Raw genomic sequence first — 21951 nt, 5'->3', positions numbered from 1 at the left:
GATGAAAATATATTAATCCTTCTCCCAATTTAATTACAACACATGAGCACCGCATGAAGCTATATTGCGCGTATAAAATTCGTGGGCATGTGCACGAGCTTTGCGAGCTGTGGTTCTTAGTGTTGGACAAATCGCACCGTGAGTGTAAAACCAAGGCATCTGCAAAAGACATATTTTGGATATATTAGGGTTTGAAGTCCTCGTTTTGTTAGAAATAGTTTCTAAAAAAATCCATATTTGGTATATGTTTACATTATATTGCATGTTCTTTCAGTTACTTCACTTTTACATTATCGAGTTCACGACTTTTGCAGTTATTTTGCATTTAATCTCGAAATTGAAAAATTTGCAGATACCTTGGTTTTACACTCACGGTGCGATATATTCTAGTTTTGATCTACACAATATTAACTGCACATGAATCGCAGCTCTGCTGAATTTGTGCAAGTAGTGATACTCTTTTCACTTTGGTTTCAACTCCCATTCAATTTAAATATGTTTGAAAAAATATGTAATATGAATATTTTAAACATGTCGATGGCGAATTAATTTGTCATGTACCCGATAAGGATATGGGCTTAACCGGGGAGTTTGAGAATTTTTTTGAGGAATGAGATGGGCCGTACACATAGGTCATAGAAAGGATAGTCGCTGGATGAGTGCGATGATCCAGTGGGCCTCGAGAGCATAAGATGGCAGTGAAGAACAATGAACCAAGAGTAGATTGAGATCTAGCAGTGTATTGAAACAGACTGATGATACAAATAATCAAACAGGATTTTTTGCTTTATTTTAGTAATACATGTCGTAAAAACAAGAAGACAACTAAATGCTAATATTAATTTCTCAAATTGTGGTAAAACTGTCTAACTTACCAAAAATATGCGAGATGCCTTTTTATGCATAATTTAACGGTCTTTATTTCATAGAATATTCTGAATATTTTCAGAATATAACTTCTGTAGAGATAACGGTTAATACACAAAATCGTTTTTGAATATCATTTTACTAAAATGTTGTCGTTTGCTCAAGAGCTCAAGGGCAGAGTGGCACCCGGCAGATTCGTAATCAATGGAAAAAAAACTGAGTTTGAATCAGTCAACAAACTTTTGTTTGAACCTATTTGCAGCACATCAATTGAACGTAGTTATGCAGAATGTAGCCAGTCCACAATAATGTCGAGCTGCAATAATGGCACTTTAGCAACAACATGATGATTAAAAATGTATGTAAAATTGTAAATAGTATTTTATTTCAAGAATATTTTTTTCCGGCTTGGCTATTTTCAGCAGAACGTAGATAAAACCTTCTCGCATCTGATCTCATATCTCACATCTCATTTTTTTATTTTTAGTGGACTGGCTACTTTCTGCATAAATATGTCCAATTTGCCTCGAGTCAGAGCCGTATGCTATAACAACCACTACACCGTCGAGCTATAATTATTGTTTTACATCTTATATTCAATAATGTCAACCAAATATATACTTTTTGCCCAATCATATAGGCCACCACAGAGTGAAGTTTATATTATTAATAAACCTTTATTTACAGGGAATGGTTATTAATCATTCACCAAACCCATAAAGTCCTTGCTCTGGATCAAACACACATTAAAAAAATATTGGGTGAATTTTCTGACTAGCCGCAAGACCGAACTTGTGACTGGCGGCTTCAGAGACGGCCGCTCTACCAACTCGGCTATAGTGAGTGCATCCAAAATGTACCAAGATATAAAAAATATATATTTTATAAATTTACGAAATGTTGCAACCCTGACATTTTCATTCTTTCATTTGAATCTGTACGTGCTAAGGATTTTGTTACGTACTAAAAAATACAACTCACGTTAATTATCAGAGTGAATATACAGAATTATTTACGAAGAAAGTTATGTAATCTAAACAATAAAAATATACAGATCAATCAATCAGATATCATTCCTCCTCTTCATATACTTTTACAAATTAAATTGAATCAGGAACCATTTGATAAGAGGATGACTGCAGGTAACGTAACACATATTTTGGTAATACAATGTCAACTTATCAACTTATTCCCGGATTTAAAATAATATATTTATTATGCCTTTGTTTTTTGCTGCCTTTTGATGCTTTTGTTGCCCGACATAAGATATAATGAAAAATTTATATATCTTTCGACTGTTTTGTGTCAGTATGGCTAAAACTAGAGCTCCAAAAAAATTTTTTTTTTACAACCCTTGATGAAAAAAATGGGTGGTACTTGTAAGTACCGACAGGCAATTTGGACCACTCTTTTTCTGTAAGCAATATATTTTTAGATATAAGTTGACGGCAAATGTGAGTCATAAATGGGTAAAAATGATACAACATTTAAGTTTATTCATAACCACGCCGAAAAACTACTGGATAAAGGCCTCCCCTAGCTCCCTCTACTCTTCTCGGTGTCTAGTTCTTGGTACATACATGTGATAGACGTGGTAGCAAAGAACTAGGGAACCTAGTATGAACCCATACATACATGGCATCATGTATGTATGTAGTATGATTCATATCGTATGATGTATGCCTCGAGTACATTGAGTGCACGCTCATCGGGCTCGGTACCCTTCAAAACTCTGCGCCGTAGATCGGTATTGTTCAGATTTATGTCTTTTATATAAGAATTTTTGAATAATTGGAGAGGATACTATGATTTTGTAGAGTTGTACACCAAAATAATGTCACATTAAATTTATCCAAATAACATCGAATAAATAGAATTTGTAAAATTAGATTTGAAAAAAAATAATGGTCGCAAATACCTGACGGTACTTAAAAGTACCGTGACTTATTAAAAATTATTGTAATAAAAAGATGTTAAATTACAATAAAAATCGGCCAATCTCAATGAAATTAAAATAACTAAAAAATCTTCCAAATATCATAAAACTACGTGGATGAATCAATAGGACATATTATTATTCTCCACAATTTATATCTCTAAAATGAATATTAAACATTACACTGATTGTGGTGCGAGAGATGTTTTGGCCAAATTTGAAAACATGTTTGTCATTTATTTTTAAAAGTTACGTAAATTTAAAAAAAAAATCTAAAAATAAGTGCAAAAGAGTATAAGGTTTTAAAAAAATTAGGTTTTTATTACCTATCAGCTACTTTTAACAGTGCGTGGAAAATACATGTTTTTGATGCGGGAGGATGAATTCTGATCCAACTCCTCTCAGCATCAACATGAATAGGTTAAGCAAATTTCTGCAATATTTAGCCATTCACATTTGTTCAACCTCAAATCACAGATGATAAAACTGAAAAAAGATCATGATGATAAAAGTAACAAATCATTATTTCATAAATATGTAACACTTTTATTTATAGATTATTAAGTTTATTTATACATATATTTTTAATTTATCTTTATTATACATGTAGGTAATTAAAAAAAAATATTTCTCATAGTCACTCCTGGATTAGACCGCTGCAACACAAAACAAGAAAAAAACCATATGCTTCGTTTCATATTGGCCCGAGCGAAGCGAATGTACGTGGTCACTATTGTAGAGAGCGACATATGCATTGTGGCCTGTGGCTGGAAAATGTTTGCCGTACTTTAACACAGTTTCAGTCTTTCTAGAGGCATCAAAGGTCGCAAACATTCGCAATGCTTGGCCCAATGTGAAGGGGGACTTTAGAATAATATTACATAATATACTGTAATAAAAAATTATCTCATACTTCTATCATTAAATTATTCGATATCGTAAAAGAAGAAATTGTGACCGGTGTAAATAGAAAATTTTTATAAAATCATATTAATAAAACTCAATTTTGACAAGTTTTCGATAACTATATTTTATTATACTTTCTAGATAATTTTTCGATAGGTATTTTAAATCCTATTTTAATACCTTATCAAAACAGTTTCTTGCAAGATGTTAGAACGGTCTAGTTCAAGCGTTATTACATAATTATCAGAAAAGAAATGATTTACATTATGCCAGTTGTACAGGAATTTTAATATACATACGTAATATTATTTGGAATGTAAAATAAAAAGTTTTTAAAGACATTTTTAGCATGATATTTCATTACTGTATCTGTAAGATACCGTGAAGCTGTGCGATCTCATGTCATTCATAACAATCCAACTCAACGTCAGCAATTCAGTAATTATTATGGTCATTACAGATGTGCTAAATATAATCGATATCATTTTATTATGTTTGGTTATACAGGATTATCAACATTACAGAGTTACCATAATTAATATGTTCCATTACTACAAAACCATCAATTTTTTTATGTTTATAATACTACTGCTTGTCTCCATTTATAAATTAAAAATTTCATAATCATAAAAATCACTTACAAAAAAGATAACAAAAATACTAATTCATACATATTGTATTGTAACATGCTATTTACTTTAAATTAAAACAATCATTAAATTAACAACAATTTACAATTGACTGCAGTGTTTTCACTGATTTTGCAATAAAACAAATTTATCAATAGATCCATACTAAATTTCATACAGATCTTGAAATTTCACAAGAAACTCTTGATTTTTTGATTACAACTTCCACCAAATGTCATTTTCATCCAACAAAAATTAAAAATATGAAATAATAACAGAAAAAGACACAAATATATCTGAGATATATTTACTTTTGAAGAATTAATTACGTATTGACCTCGAGCTGTTGAAACTTCCGATGTGACAATTTTTTCAAAATGGTTTTTGTTGTTACACTGACACTGCATAGTTCGGGAAAACTCTTACACCACCAGTAACCAATTTACATAGTAATCCTATTGGAGATATTCAGACTTACAATAAAAAATTGAAAGTCTACATTCATGTTTCTGCTTATAGAACAGTTTTTTGTCTACTCTAAAATTTATATTTTGTCACAATATTATAGGTTTAAACAATGATTATATATTCAAATTTGCAAAACAAAATGTTTGTAGGTAAATTAATTATTTCAAATGTTACTTTTATACAAAAATATTATCTACAAAGCAGTATATTTATATTTTGTCTGCTATGACTGCGAAACTGAGTCCCGAAGAAAGATGCCAACAAGGCATAAAAATATTTCTTGGAATAATATTATCACATTGAAAAATGTCTACTTTTGACTAAACAATTCTAAATATTACAATAACTACAGTAAAACATTTTATCTAACCTTCATTCATAGACACAAAATTATCTCCGTATAAAATTTCAGAGCCGGGCGGTATATTAGTTGAGTCTGTGAAAAAATATTTTGAAAAACTGAACATGCCCGAGTTGTCCGTGTTCTCAGACTTTCCGATGTTTTTGATGTTATCGCTCGAACCGAACGTCACATTCGTCTGGCTAATGTTTCTCAGTGGGCTAGAGTTGACGCTGTGACTTTTTTGCACGGTTACGTTTGAAATCGACTTGTGCTGAGCGACATTAAAATTTCTATCAATATCCAATGTGTTTCCGTCGATTTCAGTGGTTCGGTTCGGTGCCTCGGAGGAGTTTGAAATGTTTTCTTCAATGGGCGCGTCGACCGCTTTCGTCTGAGAAATTTCAAGCAACGGGTTGTAAGGATTTGTTAAGTATTCTCTGTACAACGATCCAGGCTGTTGTGCATCAACATTTGCTATGATCTCCGGTGACTGTTGAGGGTAATCTTGCGAAACCCTGAGCGGCAATTCATACCTCGGCGATTCGTTAAATACGATTTGAGTTTCGGCACGGTCACTCTTTTTAATGATATCACTTTGATGGGTGTCAGAAGCGGGCGTGCGCCGGGGGCTGATTAGGGTGAACTGAGACGGCGGCAGTCCTATATTTGCATTCTGCTGCAGGGCAGGATTAAACATTTGGATATTTTGCTGGGGCAACTGCGGAGGTATTCCTACATTTTGCAACTGAGGATTGTAATATTTCTGAGGTAAGGCGCTGGGGCAGAGAATGGGGTAAGGGGATGCGCCACTCTGCGTCGGAACAGCCACGCCAATTGGAGTTGAAACCATCTAAAACCAATGTCATTTATCATACATTATATTTCGTTAAAAGTTAAAGTTATTAAAGTGGAATAAGTGACATCCTGTGACAAGTCTGATACTGTTTCCCCACAATCATGGTGTTTTATTATTTTTATTTTCATCTCTATTCAAGTCTACTGTCTTTCTCTTACTTCTATCACTCTTACTAGCCATTTTGGAGGTAAAAAAATCACAAATAAATTATGTAAAAATAAAGTAGAACTCCCAAATTTAAGCCATTAGTAAACCACTGTCCACAAGCACACACAAAGGGTGACTTAACTGCACATTGTTTAAAAAATTATAGATGAGGCAATCGATTGCAACACCTTATTTACGCCCATGCAGAATGACAAAAATTAAAAAAACCGAGTTTTTAACTTTTTTTTGTTCGTCATATGTGTCATAAGTCGAAAACTCACTGTATGTAAACTTTGCATAATTATCGAAACAATTATTTTACTAGATAATAAAAACATATTAATTCTTCGAGATATTAATAAAAAAATCTATACGGCACAAAGTTGGTTAAGAATAGAAGAATAAATTACCTGTCCTAAATGAGAAAATAGCGGTGTATGTAATTGCGAGGGTGGCTGTAAAATTATCGAAGATCCTTTATTTCCAATATTGCCAACATTGTGAGACTGCGGAAATGTTTGATTCTGTACAGGGGCGGTCACAGAATTCCCAGCAGTGATAGCAACAGGTTTATAAATCTGGTTCACGGCAGTTTGAGATTCCATAGGATTAGTAACTGTCGGTAGAGGACTGGTTATTCGATAGCTTGGCGGTGCTATGGAAGGTAAAATGTCTCCGGCAGTCGTTTCTGTAACAGACGATTGCTCTCTTTTATCTTCTACACTCGGAAGTAATTTTGGATTTTCTAAAAGAAAAAAATAAAAGAAATACCCAATATGTACATACATAGATATCTTCATAAACTTTGGCATGCTGTAATTTAAATTGAATCGACAACAATTCATCTATAATAAATAGGATCGTCTAAAAACCACGTTACAAATACATAAAATGGTGTGGGTACCTTTGTTCTTATGAATTACTGCAATGCCAAAGTTACAAAATTATTGTTAGAAATAATATTAGTAGGCTTACCTATTGGTTTAAATAGGTCATCTTTTAGATTTGGTATAAAACTATTCACTCTGTCCCACGTGAGGTTCCAGAGATTTGAATAATTATCACCGTCATGGAAAACCTACAAAAAAAGTGACACATAATAATAAAGATGAAGAAAAATGTATTTCAAGTTATCAATCGAAGCAATATCAACCCATTTCCGCAACAAAGGTAAACCGTTTACATATATATAATGCATACTATGGGGAGGTCTCAGATAAACGGTACTGATAGAGAAACTACTTAGAAAAGAATTTTCTTCAACATCTTTGGTAGATACAACAAAATTATGTATGAAATACTGAATAAATTAATTCTGGTACATATATCTTAACTAATTGTTTTTTTTAAATGAAACTGTTTTATAATATGCTGTACATGACAATTCTCGGGAGAGTAATTCCCAATGATCTGTGATGCAATACTGTCACGATTTACTCAACATATAAAATAAAAAAACAGCAGAAGCGGGTGGGATCAATCCACAGACCTTTCAATTAGCAAGCACAATAACAAAAGGCACAATATAAAATTGTTACTATAATTGTTTGAAAATTTAATAAATGAGAGTATATATTACAATATTATTTAATTATATTTCCAATAAACCTACTGATTGCAGAAAAAAAAATCATAAACATGTCGCACCGTGAGTGTAAAACTATAGCAAGTGAAAAATTTTCCATATTGAGATTTAAATGAGAAACAGCTGCAAAAGTCAATGTAAAAATGAAGGAATTGCAAACTTAATAATTTTCATTAAAAATACATAATTTGGTTTTACAATACAAGAAATCCTGACACAATGAAAACTTTCAACCCTCAGAGATGTGACGGTTGTCATAACCTATGTCAATTACACTTACTACAGTTTTACACTCACGGTGTGATATATACAATTTATTATGGCTGGTACTAATAACCTACTATGTATCTCCGAAAATGGAGACCAAAACAAAAACTCTCACTTCTGTTGAGTGTGTTCACTCCACACACTCGTGATATGTTAAATGCCTTAAACCTGACAAGCTTTTCATGTGGACACGCTTTCAAAATGTTTTCAGTATAGTCACCTTAACAGAGTCCATAACGAGCAACATATTCTTGAGTGACTCGAGAGTGGCTTCGTATAGCAGGTCAGTTGTCTGAGGACCCGTCATAGTTGACTTCATCAAGTCGAGTAGCCCAAGCCACAAGTTGGGAAACGACGATTTCGAAAGGAGCGGAGTCAGATGATGAAGGAAAACCTGAAGTCATTGGACATATTATAACCACAGGGTAGTTTAATATAACAAAAGAGAAAACTGGGCATGAACTTCCTTAAAGCTTTTTTATAAACATTGTGCGTGGGTCTGTCTGACTCTTTCATGCAGAGAGAACAGTCTATGACAGTTGAGCAAATGGCTGACAACATAAACTCTTATAAAAACACTATTTCGATACTTTCACATTATGCAGCACCTGGTATATGAATTAAAAATAATTGTCACAATTTTATTCACCTTGCACATGATGGTATTAGCTCTGAGTCGTATTTCATCATGGTGTTTGGTAAGCCTCCCGAGCAGTGGAAAAAGTACTTCATGGAAACATGCCTCCCATTCTTCTCCCGACAATGTCTGTAAATCGTGTACCAGAAGAGCGCGTTGCAGATATGTCACGGCACTGTTAGAAACCTGTAATTGAAGACAGTGTATTAATAATTGTTTCATTCATACATTTTTCTTCTTGATAAATCTCACGCAAGGCGGTCATCCTATTAGTGTAACTCTCTCTCCTGTTATGGTTGTCTTGTTAAGTTAAGTTCTTTTGTTGTCTTGGGCTTAAACTGCATATACATTATTTTTGACTCATGATGTATATAATACATCAACGTCTCATTTCCAGTCACTGATCGATTAAAAAAATACTGGGATCAACCCAGCATCTTTAAGTTATCCTGGAAGCATTTGTGCCTTCCTTCTGAAATGGTTTCAACATACACATTACACATCTCCACTAATCTCGTAAATTTCCAATTTCTACAAATTATTCTCCAAACTGTACCATGCGTTCATGAACCTCCCTCGGCTTTTTTCCTTCCTTACTAATAAATTTTATCAATGAACAATATTCCAAATTGAGCAAATAGGCTGACACAAGGACCCGCTTGCCAAGCTGTTACTTTGAATGTCAGAATCATATTAAGTCAAAGCTGTGCATACATCACATCAAGGCATATTGTCCCTGCAAATAAATAACTTTGTATGTCTTCATTATTTTATGAGATACTTACTTGTTTTCTATTATCAGTGCACAGCCTGGCAATGCCTTGAAGTAAAGGCTTCCAAGCCAAGTGCCACAGATTACACCATTCAACTGCCATAGAACCTTAAAAGAATAAACAGCAAAAATATAGACATAAAAATTGATCGAACTGTACAATAAACCAAATTAAACTTCATTAAAATATTGTTTTTGATAAAAAAAAATCCCATATAGTTGGCTGCTTACCGCTGTTATCCGATTGACTTAAATTGGTCAAGTTTGATTCTTCTCTCCACCACTTAAATATTTGAGCTGTTCTACTATGCAATGTATGCATCAAATCTAGTAGCTAAAAATAATTAAAACAAAAAAAATATTATCAAAGATGTACATATTAATTTTATATATGTAAATAAAAATTTAGAAACCAATGTCTCACTACATATTACCAACCCAAATAACATAAACATGCATACATTAAACAATGAGATAAAGATGATACAACTTTTTTGCTCAATTACATATATCTTTGGACTGATGGTACCAGTGGCACACTCAGGATTTAATATTGGGGGGAGCCCAAGGAGGAGAATGTAAATTAGTCCCATAGGCTCTTTTTCTTCTTCATATATGATTTTTACATAGTTTCACAATACACAGCGGTATATTTGTACAGTTTCTCCTAGTTTTTATTAAATTGGAGGCATAGTGGCGGTAACCGTTGAGCGTGTCATCAGCGACTGGCGGATTGGAAGTGACTAACAGCGATCATGCTGGACATGTGCACCTAGTATGCTAAAACATTACTCAAATAATATTGGCTATGCTACCCGCTTGGTCTAGAGAGCTGCAATATTTATGCCAAATTCCACTGAAAAAAATGTTCTTTTGATTTACACCACCACCGACTGTTGTAGTCGGTTTAGTCGTTCTTTTCGTCGAATGTTTATCGTCGATTTTTGGTTTTTTAATATTGAGGTTTCAAAATATTGATCGAAAATGGACAAAAAAAAGTATTATTGCATTTAACTTATACACAAACCTACTCAACACAACACAGCCTAATTTCTCGTTTATCGGTTTTTTGTCTATTGCACTCGGTGTACCTACACCATGGCCCCCACACGAAACGGCCCCTCAGGCTAGGATATTTGGCGGCCCCCCTACCTACCGCTAAGATTAAAGGCAATGTGAAACACTACATTAACGTATTTCAAATTGTGTTTTAGTTCAAAAGGGTACTTATACAGTGAATTATTGGCGATTTTTAATACATCTACTTTAATAATGGAGCTGTCGAGTATCGACACATAGTAATCAGAAAATATATTGCACAATTATATAATTGAAAATGTTATGGCCATGAAGTATAATAGTGCCGCAGGTGATTTTTTTTGCTATGAAAGCTAATTTATGATGGGTTTATCTCACTTATCTGGTCAACCCGACACGCCGGGCCCCCCACAACCTGAGCCCCCAAGCTAGAGCTTTGTCAGCCCTCCCCAGCCATGACCTACACCACTCCGGACTTCGGGTGGACACCGAGAATTTTTTGACAGTTCCATTAGGGATTGGCTTTCTAAAAAAACCCGACATTAGTGTTTCAAAATTTTTGTGTTAGAAATTAAAATCTAAGAAATTTTTCTAAAAAGGGTGCTGGAGAATAATTACAAATCATTTTTTTGCCGTGTTTTTATTTGTCTAAGCCCAAGGTATAGTTTATTGGCTTTCAATTTCAATGTTTAAAATCATTCTGATAATTTTCATGTTTGGGGGGTGCCAGGGCCCCTTGCCCCCCCCCCTGGGTGCGCCACTGATTGGTACTGAATATCATTGAAAGTAATATTTTATTAACTCACCTGTATACTAATCAATTGATATCCATCCGGAACATCATCCCTTTCATTGTCGTGAATGCCATCTGTGGATCGATCATAAGCGGTCAGTTGTTTTTGTGCTCGCCGTGTATGGCCGGCTTGTTTTTTACGTTTCCCATCTTTGCCTGCATATGGATGAACAGAACTTGTCACTTTATCTTCATTTGCTAGAAAAAAACCAACAATTATATTAGCAACTGCTAGTTTCGATTTAAACATGAAAATTATAAAGTTTCCTTATTTATTTTACAACAAAAGTTATTTATATACTGACCATAACATTATAGAAAGTTAATATGTATATACGTAAATAAATGATCAGAAAGATGTTCTATTAAGCATTTTCCCACGGTCCAAAACGGCGATTCTATTGACAAATTTATTTGTGAAGCTAAACCTTTGTCCAAATCTAAAATCAGTGTTAAATTTTGAACACAGCTGAAAACTTTATTTTACCAGTAGTAATTACAATTAAAATACTCACTGCCATGAAGACTGGCCTCGACAAATGTTCTGATGCAGTTGACGCATGATTCAAAATTATAAGGCGTGATATGAGCCACATCTCTCACAATAAAGGCCAAACACTCCCAGCACTTGAGGAGGGCATAAGGATCGTGTGGACGCAAGGCACACGGATGCACCAGCGGATTCTCCATTGTGCCGGTGGGTGTACCCGCCATCACATTGCCTGTTTCTGCATTTTTGCCCACCTAAGGAAAAAGAACACTATGGTTCTAAAATATCTGAAATATCATAAACTATTTGTTTTCTTGACTAATTATATCAAAACGAACACAATATTGGAATAAGATGATCAAAAATGTTATCATTAGAATTCGTATTATTATAAGAATAGATGCAAATGAAATCTGAAAGTGTTATTTTCTCTTCATGCTGTGTTCTTATTTAATGTCTATGACATATTATTATTGTTGAATCATGCAAGGCTTGAGAAAATAATTATGAAATATACATGACATGAATATGCATATAGTTAAAATGAGATGTTTTGAAATTGTAAGTATTGTAAACATCTATTTTTGATTTTGTATAAATCACTATTACAAATTGATAATCGCTACAAAATCTTCAATGCCACATATTATGTAACCAATAAATAATTAGCACATTTCGATAAGAGACAACTTGTGAGTTATCCATAATCAAAAGTAGAATATATATTCAATACTTGCAAAATTACTTGTAATTTGCAAAATTCTACATCAAATTCACAACGCCTAAAATGGATATTGATAATGTGTTCAGAATTTAATGAAATGTTGTACATAGGTAGTATACATACAAGTATCCATCCCTGAGTCTGGGGTGATTGAGATAATTCACTGTCAGAGGTATAACCACGGTCTGTACTTACAGAATCGTCTTCCGAACTGACGGCCCCATCCGATTTACTACCTGTAAAGCAGAGGAATTCACAATTCAGTCACGACAATAGACAATCAAGATTACTGAAAAATTAAAAATACAATATACATAAACGAAAAACTATTACAAATAAAATTTAAATGCAATATACGCACCCAACGAGTTCTCATCTTGTTTTAAATGCATCGCACCAGCGCCTGTGGTCTCGAGTAATGTAAACACTATCGCCCAATCGTCGGCGCTGTGAATGTTTTGAGCCGAAGTTTTCACCAACTCAAATAGGCCGACAGCTATCTACAAGTGTAAGAAGGATTTTTTTAGCAATTGGTACAACTATCAGTATTATATTTTGAAAAATAAATAAGTTCACAAATGGTCAAAATCTATAAAAAAAAATATGTGAAATTCAAACCGATAAATTTTAAAATACAAACAAATGCCGATATGCCCAATTTTATTCTCCTTAAATAATAAGCATGAAATATAGTAACATTGTTTACTAAAAATATTGAATTCTGGACATATTAGCATTTCCAAATACATTGATGCCTTATATACATATTAGATTTATGAAACATAGTGACATTATCCGGTAACGTACCCGACTGGCGATGGAGTGATAAACCAGATAGCTGAGATCCAAAAGTGCTTTGAGTGAGTGCAACACGTCACTGGCACACTCTTCGCTCCGCATGAGGCAGATGGCGAGGCGCAGCAGTCCTGTCGTGGCTCTCTCCAGGGGGACGGAGGTGGATAGGGAGAGAGGATGCCTGTCGAGAGTTCCGACTCTTTCCGCCGTTACCGGGTTGTATGAGGCGGCGGCAGCATGCATAAGACTCACCACATGAGATTCTGTCATTTGCCAAACATGCGAAACGCGATCTCTGAGAAAATACATTTTGGGAAATTAATTAGTGTGCCATTTCAAAAAGACATAAATCAAAACTCACGAATGTAATGAAAAATAATTGCCAAAGAAATGAATAACAATATGTACTAATACACTTTAAGATTTAAAGCACCATGATAATTGACAAGCTTTCGAACTATTGACTCAATGGCCTCAATGCCACGTGAATTAAGTGTTCCGTAGGCAGGTACTCGATGTTCAAACTGAGTCGCAATTGAGTCAGGTTAATTCATAATCACGATCCAGTGATTACTAGCACATTGGTGAAAAGAAACACTTTGATTTTTCACATCAACGATCGGCGAGCCTGATTGAATATATAATGTCTGCCTTAGAATCAGAGCATATCACAACAGATAACAGAACAAATCATGAATATAAATTAAATACCTGTTTTGTATGACAACTTTTATCAGAAGTTCTAAGAAGAAAACTGTGGGATCTTCGCGGGTCGGAGGTGCAAGAAGTTTTTGGCTTTCTTGGGCTTTACCTGCAGATATCAGGCACTTAACCAGCTCCTGTAATGCGGAAAAATTCAATCCATTTAGTATAATAATAGTAATATAATAATGTATAATAGTTTTATTTAAAAGTCACTAATCTTGATACATATGTCATTTCATAATATGTCTTACCAATGCATTATATAGGTAACAGTAGGTACACGTTTGTTACTTTTAAATGTCAATTTATGTATTTTCGCACTGTCAATGAAACTCACCTGCAAGCTATCCAACTGAAGAAACTTTGAATCGGTCAGAAGCATCCCAGGAATATTGCACTGTATCACACATTCGCTCGCCACATCGATTACTTCCGATTCTTCCTGGGTCGGAAGTCTTAAAGCAGAATTACTGTCTGATGACAACGCAATATATGAATAAAGACTGGAAAAAAGTCCGGATTCCTGCGTCTTAGGTTGTTGTGACGGTTCAAACAGCAGAGAAACTTTACCAGTCGGTGAAAAGAAGTCATCAGCTTCCGTGAGTGACTGCAAATAAAATCGATACACAGGATATTAGAATGTATACTACGAGGGTGGGTCAATAAGTCCTTAGAAAAGCCGACAGGTGGCGCGACTAGTACTGTAAGCGGTTTGTTTTCATGCAGCGGCACTACCGATTCAGTATGCTGCGAAGTTTCAATCAGATTGGTCGGGTTGTTTTTTATTTTCGTACATTTAAAAAAAAAATTTGCTTGTTTACAAAAATGGAGAAAATTGAGTTTAGAGCTGTTATTAAACATTTTAATATAAAAGGGTTAACAGCAAAGGAAATAAAAAATGAGTTGGATTTAGTTCACGGCATATCTGCTCCTTCACTTGCAACTATTTATAACTGGTTAAATGAATTTAAACGTGGTCGTACATCAACAAAGGATGAACCACGCTCAGGACGTCCTGTAGAGGTGACTACACCAGAAATGATCAATAAAATCCACGATATGGTGTTAAGTGACCGAAGATTAAAGTTGAGTGAGATAATTGAGGTTACAGGGATCTCAAAAGGTAGCGTCATTTTTATTTTACATGACAAATTGGGCATGAAAAATATTTCTGCAAGATGGGTGCCGCGTTTGCTCACAGTCGACAATAAACGCAATAGGGTGGTGACCTCTAAAGCCCTGTTGTCGCTCATGCAACGCAATCCGGATAAATTTTTTCGTCGCTTTGTGACTGTAGATGAAACATGGATACACCACTATACTCCCGAGACGAAAGAACAGTCAAAGCAGTGGATTGCGAAGGCAAACCATGTCCAAAGAAGGCGAAAACCGTAAAATCAGCTGGTAAGGTTATGGCTACTGTATTTTGGGATGCACGTGAAATTATTTTCGTTGACTATTTGGAAAAAGGAAAAACAATAACAGGGGATTATTATGCATCTTTATTGGACCAGCTAAAAAACAAAATTGAAGAAAAACGGCCTCATTTAAACAGGAAAAAAATCCTCTTTCATCAGGACAATGCCCGTGTTCACACATGTTTACGATCAATGGCTAAAATTGAAGAATTGAAGTTCGAATTGGTCGACCACCCACCGTATTCGCCAGATTTAGCCCCCAGTGACTTTTTCCAAACTTAAAAAAATGGCTAAGTGGACAACGTTTTTTTTCAAATGAAGAAGTCATCGATCGGACAAATGCTTATTTTGAGGACCTTCCGAAAACTTATTTTTCTGACTGTTTAAAAAAATTGAGAAACGTCTTACCAAGTGTATTGAGCTCCAAGAAGATTATGTTGAGAAATAAAAAAAAAATACAAAAATAAAAACTGTTTTAATGCTTTTTTCTAAGGAATTATTGACCCACCCTCGTACATACATATATTATGTATATTCGTAATCAAATAATAAATTAAATTTAAAGAACACGAGTGAAAATGATATCACTTTTAGGATGTCAGGGATTGTTTTTAATTCAATAATGTACTACACATTATCTTTAAGCAAATGTATTCACAAACCATTGGCAGCAGTCGACCTTTGAAGAGGGCTAACACTACATCGAGAATATGTTTCCACCCTTCCCGTAGAGAATTGGCATGTCTTTGGCAAACGCTGAAGACTTTCTTCAAAGCCGAGCGAGTCTTTGTATTCCCGAGAGAAACTCCTGGAAATCAATGGATTAAATTTACCAACTTGCACATTAATTATATCATGCACAACTTTACTTATGTTCACGATACGACATACAATTAATGATCTTTGAAAAAAGTAATCAAATAAATAAAATTTCTCAGTTTAACCTGCTCTTTTAGAGGACCGAGAAATTATACAATCGATGGCTCATATTGACAAATCAAAAATGTTTAATTTGTGAAATTCAAACTGTTTTACTGTAGTAAAATGGAATTCTATCAAGTAAATTAATACTACCTCAATTAATCATATTATGATTAACTTACCTATAGCAATGTATTGAGTTTGTTCAGGTAGGCTAAGCAGTCCAGTGAATTTGCACAAACTGAGAACAAGCGTGTCCAACTCATTCGTAAGTGAATATTGTCCGACAATAGAAGCGCACTTGTCGAATCCTTCCAATGCACGCGAATACAAGACAGGTTCGGGGGACTTTTCGAATATAGATGACAATGCTGCAACCTTTAACAAATTATTAAATTAATTCACTCCTCACTTCTTTTTTCTGTACCATTTCCATTATCAGACGTCGGCGATGACTTTGGCCACTTTTCCTGTCTGTCGCGGCTCCAAACAGTGCTGATTATGGTTATTGAAATTTTGTTGAAATAAAATTCATTTCAGTTGGAATCTTACGGTCACTTATTGCTGACTATTGTACAATTTCTTTTTTAAGTTTTTTTTTGTTTACACCCGTAAATAATAATGTTTCAGTAAAGAAAAACATTGTCAGTTCAAGAATCATTCAAGAAAGTTCATTCTCGAAAAAATGAAAGAACACGTTGACATATTATGCTCCAAACTAATTTGTATGATTTTTAATAATTTTAATTTAATTTATGTTTAAAGATTATTAATTTACATTTTCCATCTATTTACATTTTTTTTGTCAGTCCCTTCAAAAACGTAAAATTCATTGTATTATGTTTCCTTTTGAATAATTTTTACTTTTTCCCATGGTTGAATTTATTCAGAATCACAGATGCATGGGCGTTACTTTCAATAAATATCAATGATTATAAATACAAGATGGAATGTAAAATACTAACAGTAGGCCCCCACATCAGCATAAAGAGTTCTTTATCAAAAGCCCCACTCGGTGCATGTAAATAGACACCCTCCTTAGTCGCTCCACGTCTGAGAAGAACCTTCCATAGGTAATTTTCTTTCACGACTCCGGTGCGTTCAGCCGGCATAACGATTTCTTCATTCCTAAAATCAAATAAAACTTAATGCAAAATTGTTCATACACATACTGTTTAAATTTTGATAATGAAGTAGTTTTGCATTATCCTTACTTGATAGAATGATATACGGCTTCCAACATCTTTTGATCAAAATCATTTGCGCCATTACACCCCCGCAAGTTTTTGACGAAATCATCTACGTTCATTGGGACATTTAATTTTTTTGCATTGTGATTGTGTTGGTCCATATTCAACATAATTATAGCATACGCCAAACGGAACGCGGCATCCGTGTTAGCAAACGGAGATCCATTGGATTCCTGCAAAAAGGAAAAGGTTAATCTATATGACTAGAGACTTTAAATGATTTAGCCAGTGCCGTAATTAGGTAGATACAAAAGGTGCACAAGCACAGAACCTGGGACACAGGGTCCTAAGATTGATTCTATACATATTATATATATATATAAATTTACAAAAATTAAAACTGTAACTTTGAGATTGTACAGCCTCTCTGTGACTTGAATCATATCTGAATATCAATATTATCATAAATTTTCACTCTTTCTATTTTCCCTACCTACTTCATGTGTGAGCAGCTTCAACAAATTAAGATTATGGTGAAACCACTTAACCTTGAATGTGTGCAGACGCGATTTCTTTAAGAGTGCAGTAATTACGCAGGGCTAATAAGAGTATTGTTACGATTGCAATAGTCTATAATTAATAATATGTGATAATCTATTGGTTGTCTAATCTTTCCATAAATTTAATTGAATGTAATATCATTAAAGACATTAATTATTATAATTCATGAACAATAATAGCAATTTTATCAAATTCAATAGGGCCCAAAAATAAACCTGGCGCGGCATGAAAAGCTAGTTACAACACTGGATTTGTCAATACAATTTAAAATTAAATATAGTAAGGATATAATATAATATTCCACTCACATGCCAATGCTCTGAGAAGTGCTCCATGACTAGAAAGATGAGAGGCGCTTCACCGGGCAATCGGAACGTCTCCAGGTAAAGTCTCAACGCTTGATCCACCCGCAGACCGTTCATGTCAAAACTCGCAGCGTAAGTCGCCAGTATACGCGACTCGACATTCTTCTTCTTCGAGATATATTCCCCTTTAAAGTCAATATGAATCATTATAACATAATGTTAAATATATTGCAAAAGCAATTGCATAAGATTGCAAGATAAATAAATACTCAACAGAGAAGATAAAATCTTACCAATCATTTTCTTATCTAGTCCTGGATTGTTTCTCAAGAAATGTGCTATCTCTAACGGATCAAGGGGTACAGTTAATATTCCATGTTCTTGAAGAAACTCAATTCCTTTCTCCGGTTTCTGATTGAAATATTCAGTTCCTGTAGCGATCCACTACAAATATGAACATAAATTGGACTATAGAATAGAAAAAAACCATAGAAATATTTTGAGTAAGTAATAAAAATTTGCATACTTTGTCGTAAGAGATATAAAATAATTTTATTTTAATACTCAAGCTTATTCAAGACACTTTGTTGACAATGAGACAAATTGTTCATGTGGTGGTTGTATTGAAATTTTGATTCCTATTATTTCTCTGTCACTGGTATAACAGAAAACATAAAAACTCCTCTCATCAATATCATATATTATAATGTATTTTGTTTTTGGGCTATCACTAAATGTTCTTCTTTCCTCAAAGTTTTAGGCTCATTGCAGAGGCCTTTTTCAAGAGGATAAACTAACTATACAGTGTTGAAAGGATGATTGTCAAGTGCATTGAGACCAAAGATGCCAGATCGGACATTGAATTTTGCTAAAAAATCTAAGAGCCATGATGCAATGTTCGATGTAATCTAACACTAACATGTTTCTATAGACACATCTCATAGAGCAATGTTCATTTTCATGGATGGGTCACACATACAAACTCGTCACGGCTGCAACTTGTCGACTTTGACGATGTGATTTTGTTGGCATTCACAACTGTGATTGTCCGTTTTTAATCAATCCATTAAACTGACAACAAATTACTACTCACTATTCTACATGTGAAAATATGGGCGAGGAGCGAAATAACATATGATAGACAGATGACCCCAATATTTCCACCTTTTTTTCATTTCATTAAGTATCGATACAGAATTATTCGTTCATCATCTAATGACATTTTTTGTACAATGACATTTATTTGGTATGAATTTTTGACAGTTTGACTCTATAGTGAATGCAACTTTGTTGGTAATCCTGAGTTGAGATTATGTTGGTGTCGATTCGAATATCAATGTGCATTGCACCTTAAACTTAACAGTGAACTTTACCACATTATCTATTGAGATTGATCTATATAACACGCTTAAATGTGGTGGAATGAAGAATACACTAGTAATGCTCAAATAACCGTGAAAATGTTAAACAATATTCTCGAGATAATCGACATCACTATAAATTGCTAATATAAAAGATTGAATAAGTATATTATTCCTTACCCTTTTCCTATTTTTAACGTCATCTAATTGATTTGGCGTGGGTAAATTTAGAGTAGGCCGATGTCTGCCCATTTTGCAAGTTATGTACTGGCTAATATCATGGATAACGGACTCATCGCCTGTCTCCGAACTGTCGAACATATCTATCGCTACTTCCCCTCTATTATCAGGATTGAAACTGTCATTTTGCTGGAGTTGAGAATCAACAGTTTTATCTGAACCATTGGAACTTCTCAGCCCGTTAGATTTGGTCTGGTGACAGTTTGCTTCAATAGAATCAATTATAGTGAATAAAGCATCCAGTGCTAGCGTATGATAGTTGTATATTCCGGCTGTGACGATAGTCTTGGACAGGAGCTTTGTTATGTCTTCGAATAAGTTAGAGCAGTAGATATCACAATCGTAATTTAGATATAATTCTGTACAAAATCCAGGTATCCGCCACAGTTGCCCAATGCTTTCCAGAGATAGATGGGTGATCTCTTTTAATTCATATGAATTTTTTGCACAATCTGACATAATTATTTCAACCAATTTGATGAAGAATGATTCCATTTGAAATTTAAGATGCGTGCGGAGGGATTCAAACAGGAGGAATGACACTTGAAGATCTAAAGCAAATATTGATACCCGTTCCGAGCTCAGTAACTAAAACAGAACATATAATAATAATAATAGTGTTTATTAAAAATATCTCAGATATAAAAAAAAATGATGGAACAAAGAAAAAATATAATTATCACAAAAATTTATCTGTAGTGACGATACAATAAACGAGACAATATTATATGAGGCATCTATTTTAAAAAAAAAACATGGAATTACAGCGAAACCCCGATTTTACGTTTCTGAAGGAACTGACAAAAATAACATAAATATGTGGCAGGTAAATATAAATCAAATTGGTTTGGTGCATAAGTTGTTTGGCTTGTTTATATAAAACACTTTCAATATTATATATTAATTTGAAGGTTTAAATTTTTTTGAACAATTTAAAAACAAAACAAAAAAAGTATGTAAATAAGAACGAAAAATGCCACTGTTATATTCGAGCCAAACTGCATAAAGACCAAAATACTATGTGCCCATGCTGGCTAACATAAGAAAAGTAAAAGATTGCCCGCCAACAGCATTGTATGGCCTTGGCCTTGTATACTGCAGTTGTGTAGATAAAAATAAATGCGGTTATGCATCTGTATCTTCAATTTTCCGTGCATTTATGTACATATGCATACGTAATTGAATCTGGTAAAATAAATTTCAATTGTATTTCAGATGTCAAATACGGGAAAAAAAATGAAAAACCGAGAATTAATTGTATTAAAAATTTTCATAATTTTTAGAGTTTTAAATTACATTTAATGTACTAAAAGAAAACGGGAGTGCAGAAACTACACTCAAATAGTGGAAAAACGTGAATTACGGGCATCTAAAGTCAAACATCTACTGTATGTGTAATTCCCAACCAGGTACGGAGAACTCTGAGGTTCCGTGAACTGTCAAGGGCTCTGCGAGAATTCGTAAAAGTTTGCGATTAAAAATTAACTTGAAACCATTGTATAGACCTATTTGTATACAATGTAGCATTTTAGTTAGATGTCATAAATATTATTGCAGTAGCGGGAGTTTTACTTGTGGAGGAAATTTTTATAGCAGCAAGAAATTGAGAAATCGAGAAATTCAGATTTCATTAATAAATGTTGCCAACTACTACTGCACCACCCTTTTTCCCACTGCACTGTTTTATATGTAAATGTTATCGTTAACCTATCTGGACCTTAATAATGTATCGGGTAAGCCATGTAAGGGTTCCCTGAGATTTTACAAAATGTCTCAAGGGTTCCGTCATTCAAAAAAGGTTGGGAATCATGGATCTAAACTTCTGAACCATGCCAAATCATAATTTATTATCAAAAAAAATGTTGAAAAACCTCACGTGAAACCAATTATTTAAAATGATACAAATAAATGTTCATATGAATAGGTGTATTAATTAAGGCGCTAAGTACCAAAATAATAAAAACTGACATTTTTATAGAAAAATGTTCTAAATACCA

General features: G+C 34.0%; 1 protein-coding gene across 3 annotated transcripts in view; it reads right to left on the bottom strand.

The window, feature by feature from the left end:
• Positions 1-3811: 3811 nt before the first annotated feature.
• The window catches only part of garz (Sec7 domain-containing protein garz), a 28137-nt gene continuing 9997 nt past the window's right edge, over positions 3812-21951 (bottom strand). Inside the window, exons 8-28 of one of the 3 annotated variants that reach the window (XM_085953409.1) lie at positions 19895-20542; positions 18647-18797; positions 18357-18538; positions 17512-17720; positions 17263-17425; positions 16480-16675; positions 16039-16184; positions 14296-14565; positions 13965-14092; positions 13266-13548; positions 12820-12958; positions 12582-12694; positions 11760-11988; positions 11258-11442; positions 9645-9747; positions 9427-9521; positions 8654-8827; positions 8225-8398; positions 7128-7230; positions 6563-6897; positions 3812-5999 (exon numbers count right to left, since the gene is read on the bottom strand). In XM_085953409.1, the coding sequence (XP_085809535.1) occupies positions 5172-5999; positions 6563-6897; positions 7128-7230; positions 8225-8398; positions 8654-8827; positions 9427-9521; positions 9645-9747; positions 11258-11442; positions 11760-11988; positions 12582-12694; positions 12820-12958; positions 13266-13548; positions 13965-14092; positions 14296-14565; positions 16039-16184; positions 16480-16675; positions 17263-17425; positions 17512-17720; positions 18357-18538; positions 18647-18797; positions 19895-20542 (4854 nt within the window). In that variant the 3' untranslated portion in view covers positions 3812-5171. The remainder of the gene's footprint in view (positions 6000-6562; positions 6898-7127; positions 7231-8224; positions 8399-8653; positions 8828-9426; positions 9522-9644; positions 9748-11257; positions 11443-11759; positions 11989-12581; positions 12695-12819; positions 12959-13265; positions 13549-13964; positions 14093-14295; positions 14566-16038; positions 16185-16479; positions 16676-17262; positions 17426-17511; positions 17721-18356; positions 18539-18646; positions 18798-19894; positions 20543-21951) is intronic. The other 2 variants (XM_085953411.1, XM_085953410.1) reach the window with 2 other exon arrangements.

The sequence above is a fragment of the Rhyacophila brunnea genome, unplaced genomic scaffold (genome assembly GCF_057557595.1).
Source record: "Rhyacophila brunnea isolate RB1 unplaced genomic scaffold, BYU_Rbru_1.0 scaffold_3, whole genome shotgun sequence".
Lineage (NCBI taxonomy): Eukaryota > Metazoa > Arthropoda > Insecta > Trichoptera > Rhyacophilidae > Rhyacophila > Rhyacophila brunnea.
This window is presented reverse-complemented; position numbering and strand designations above follow the sequence as displayed.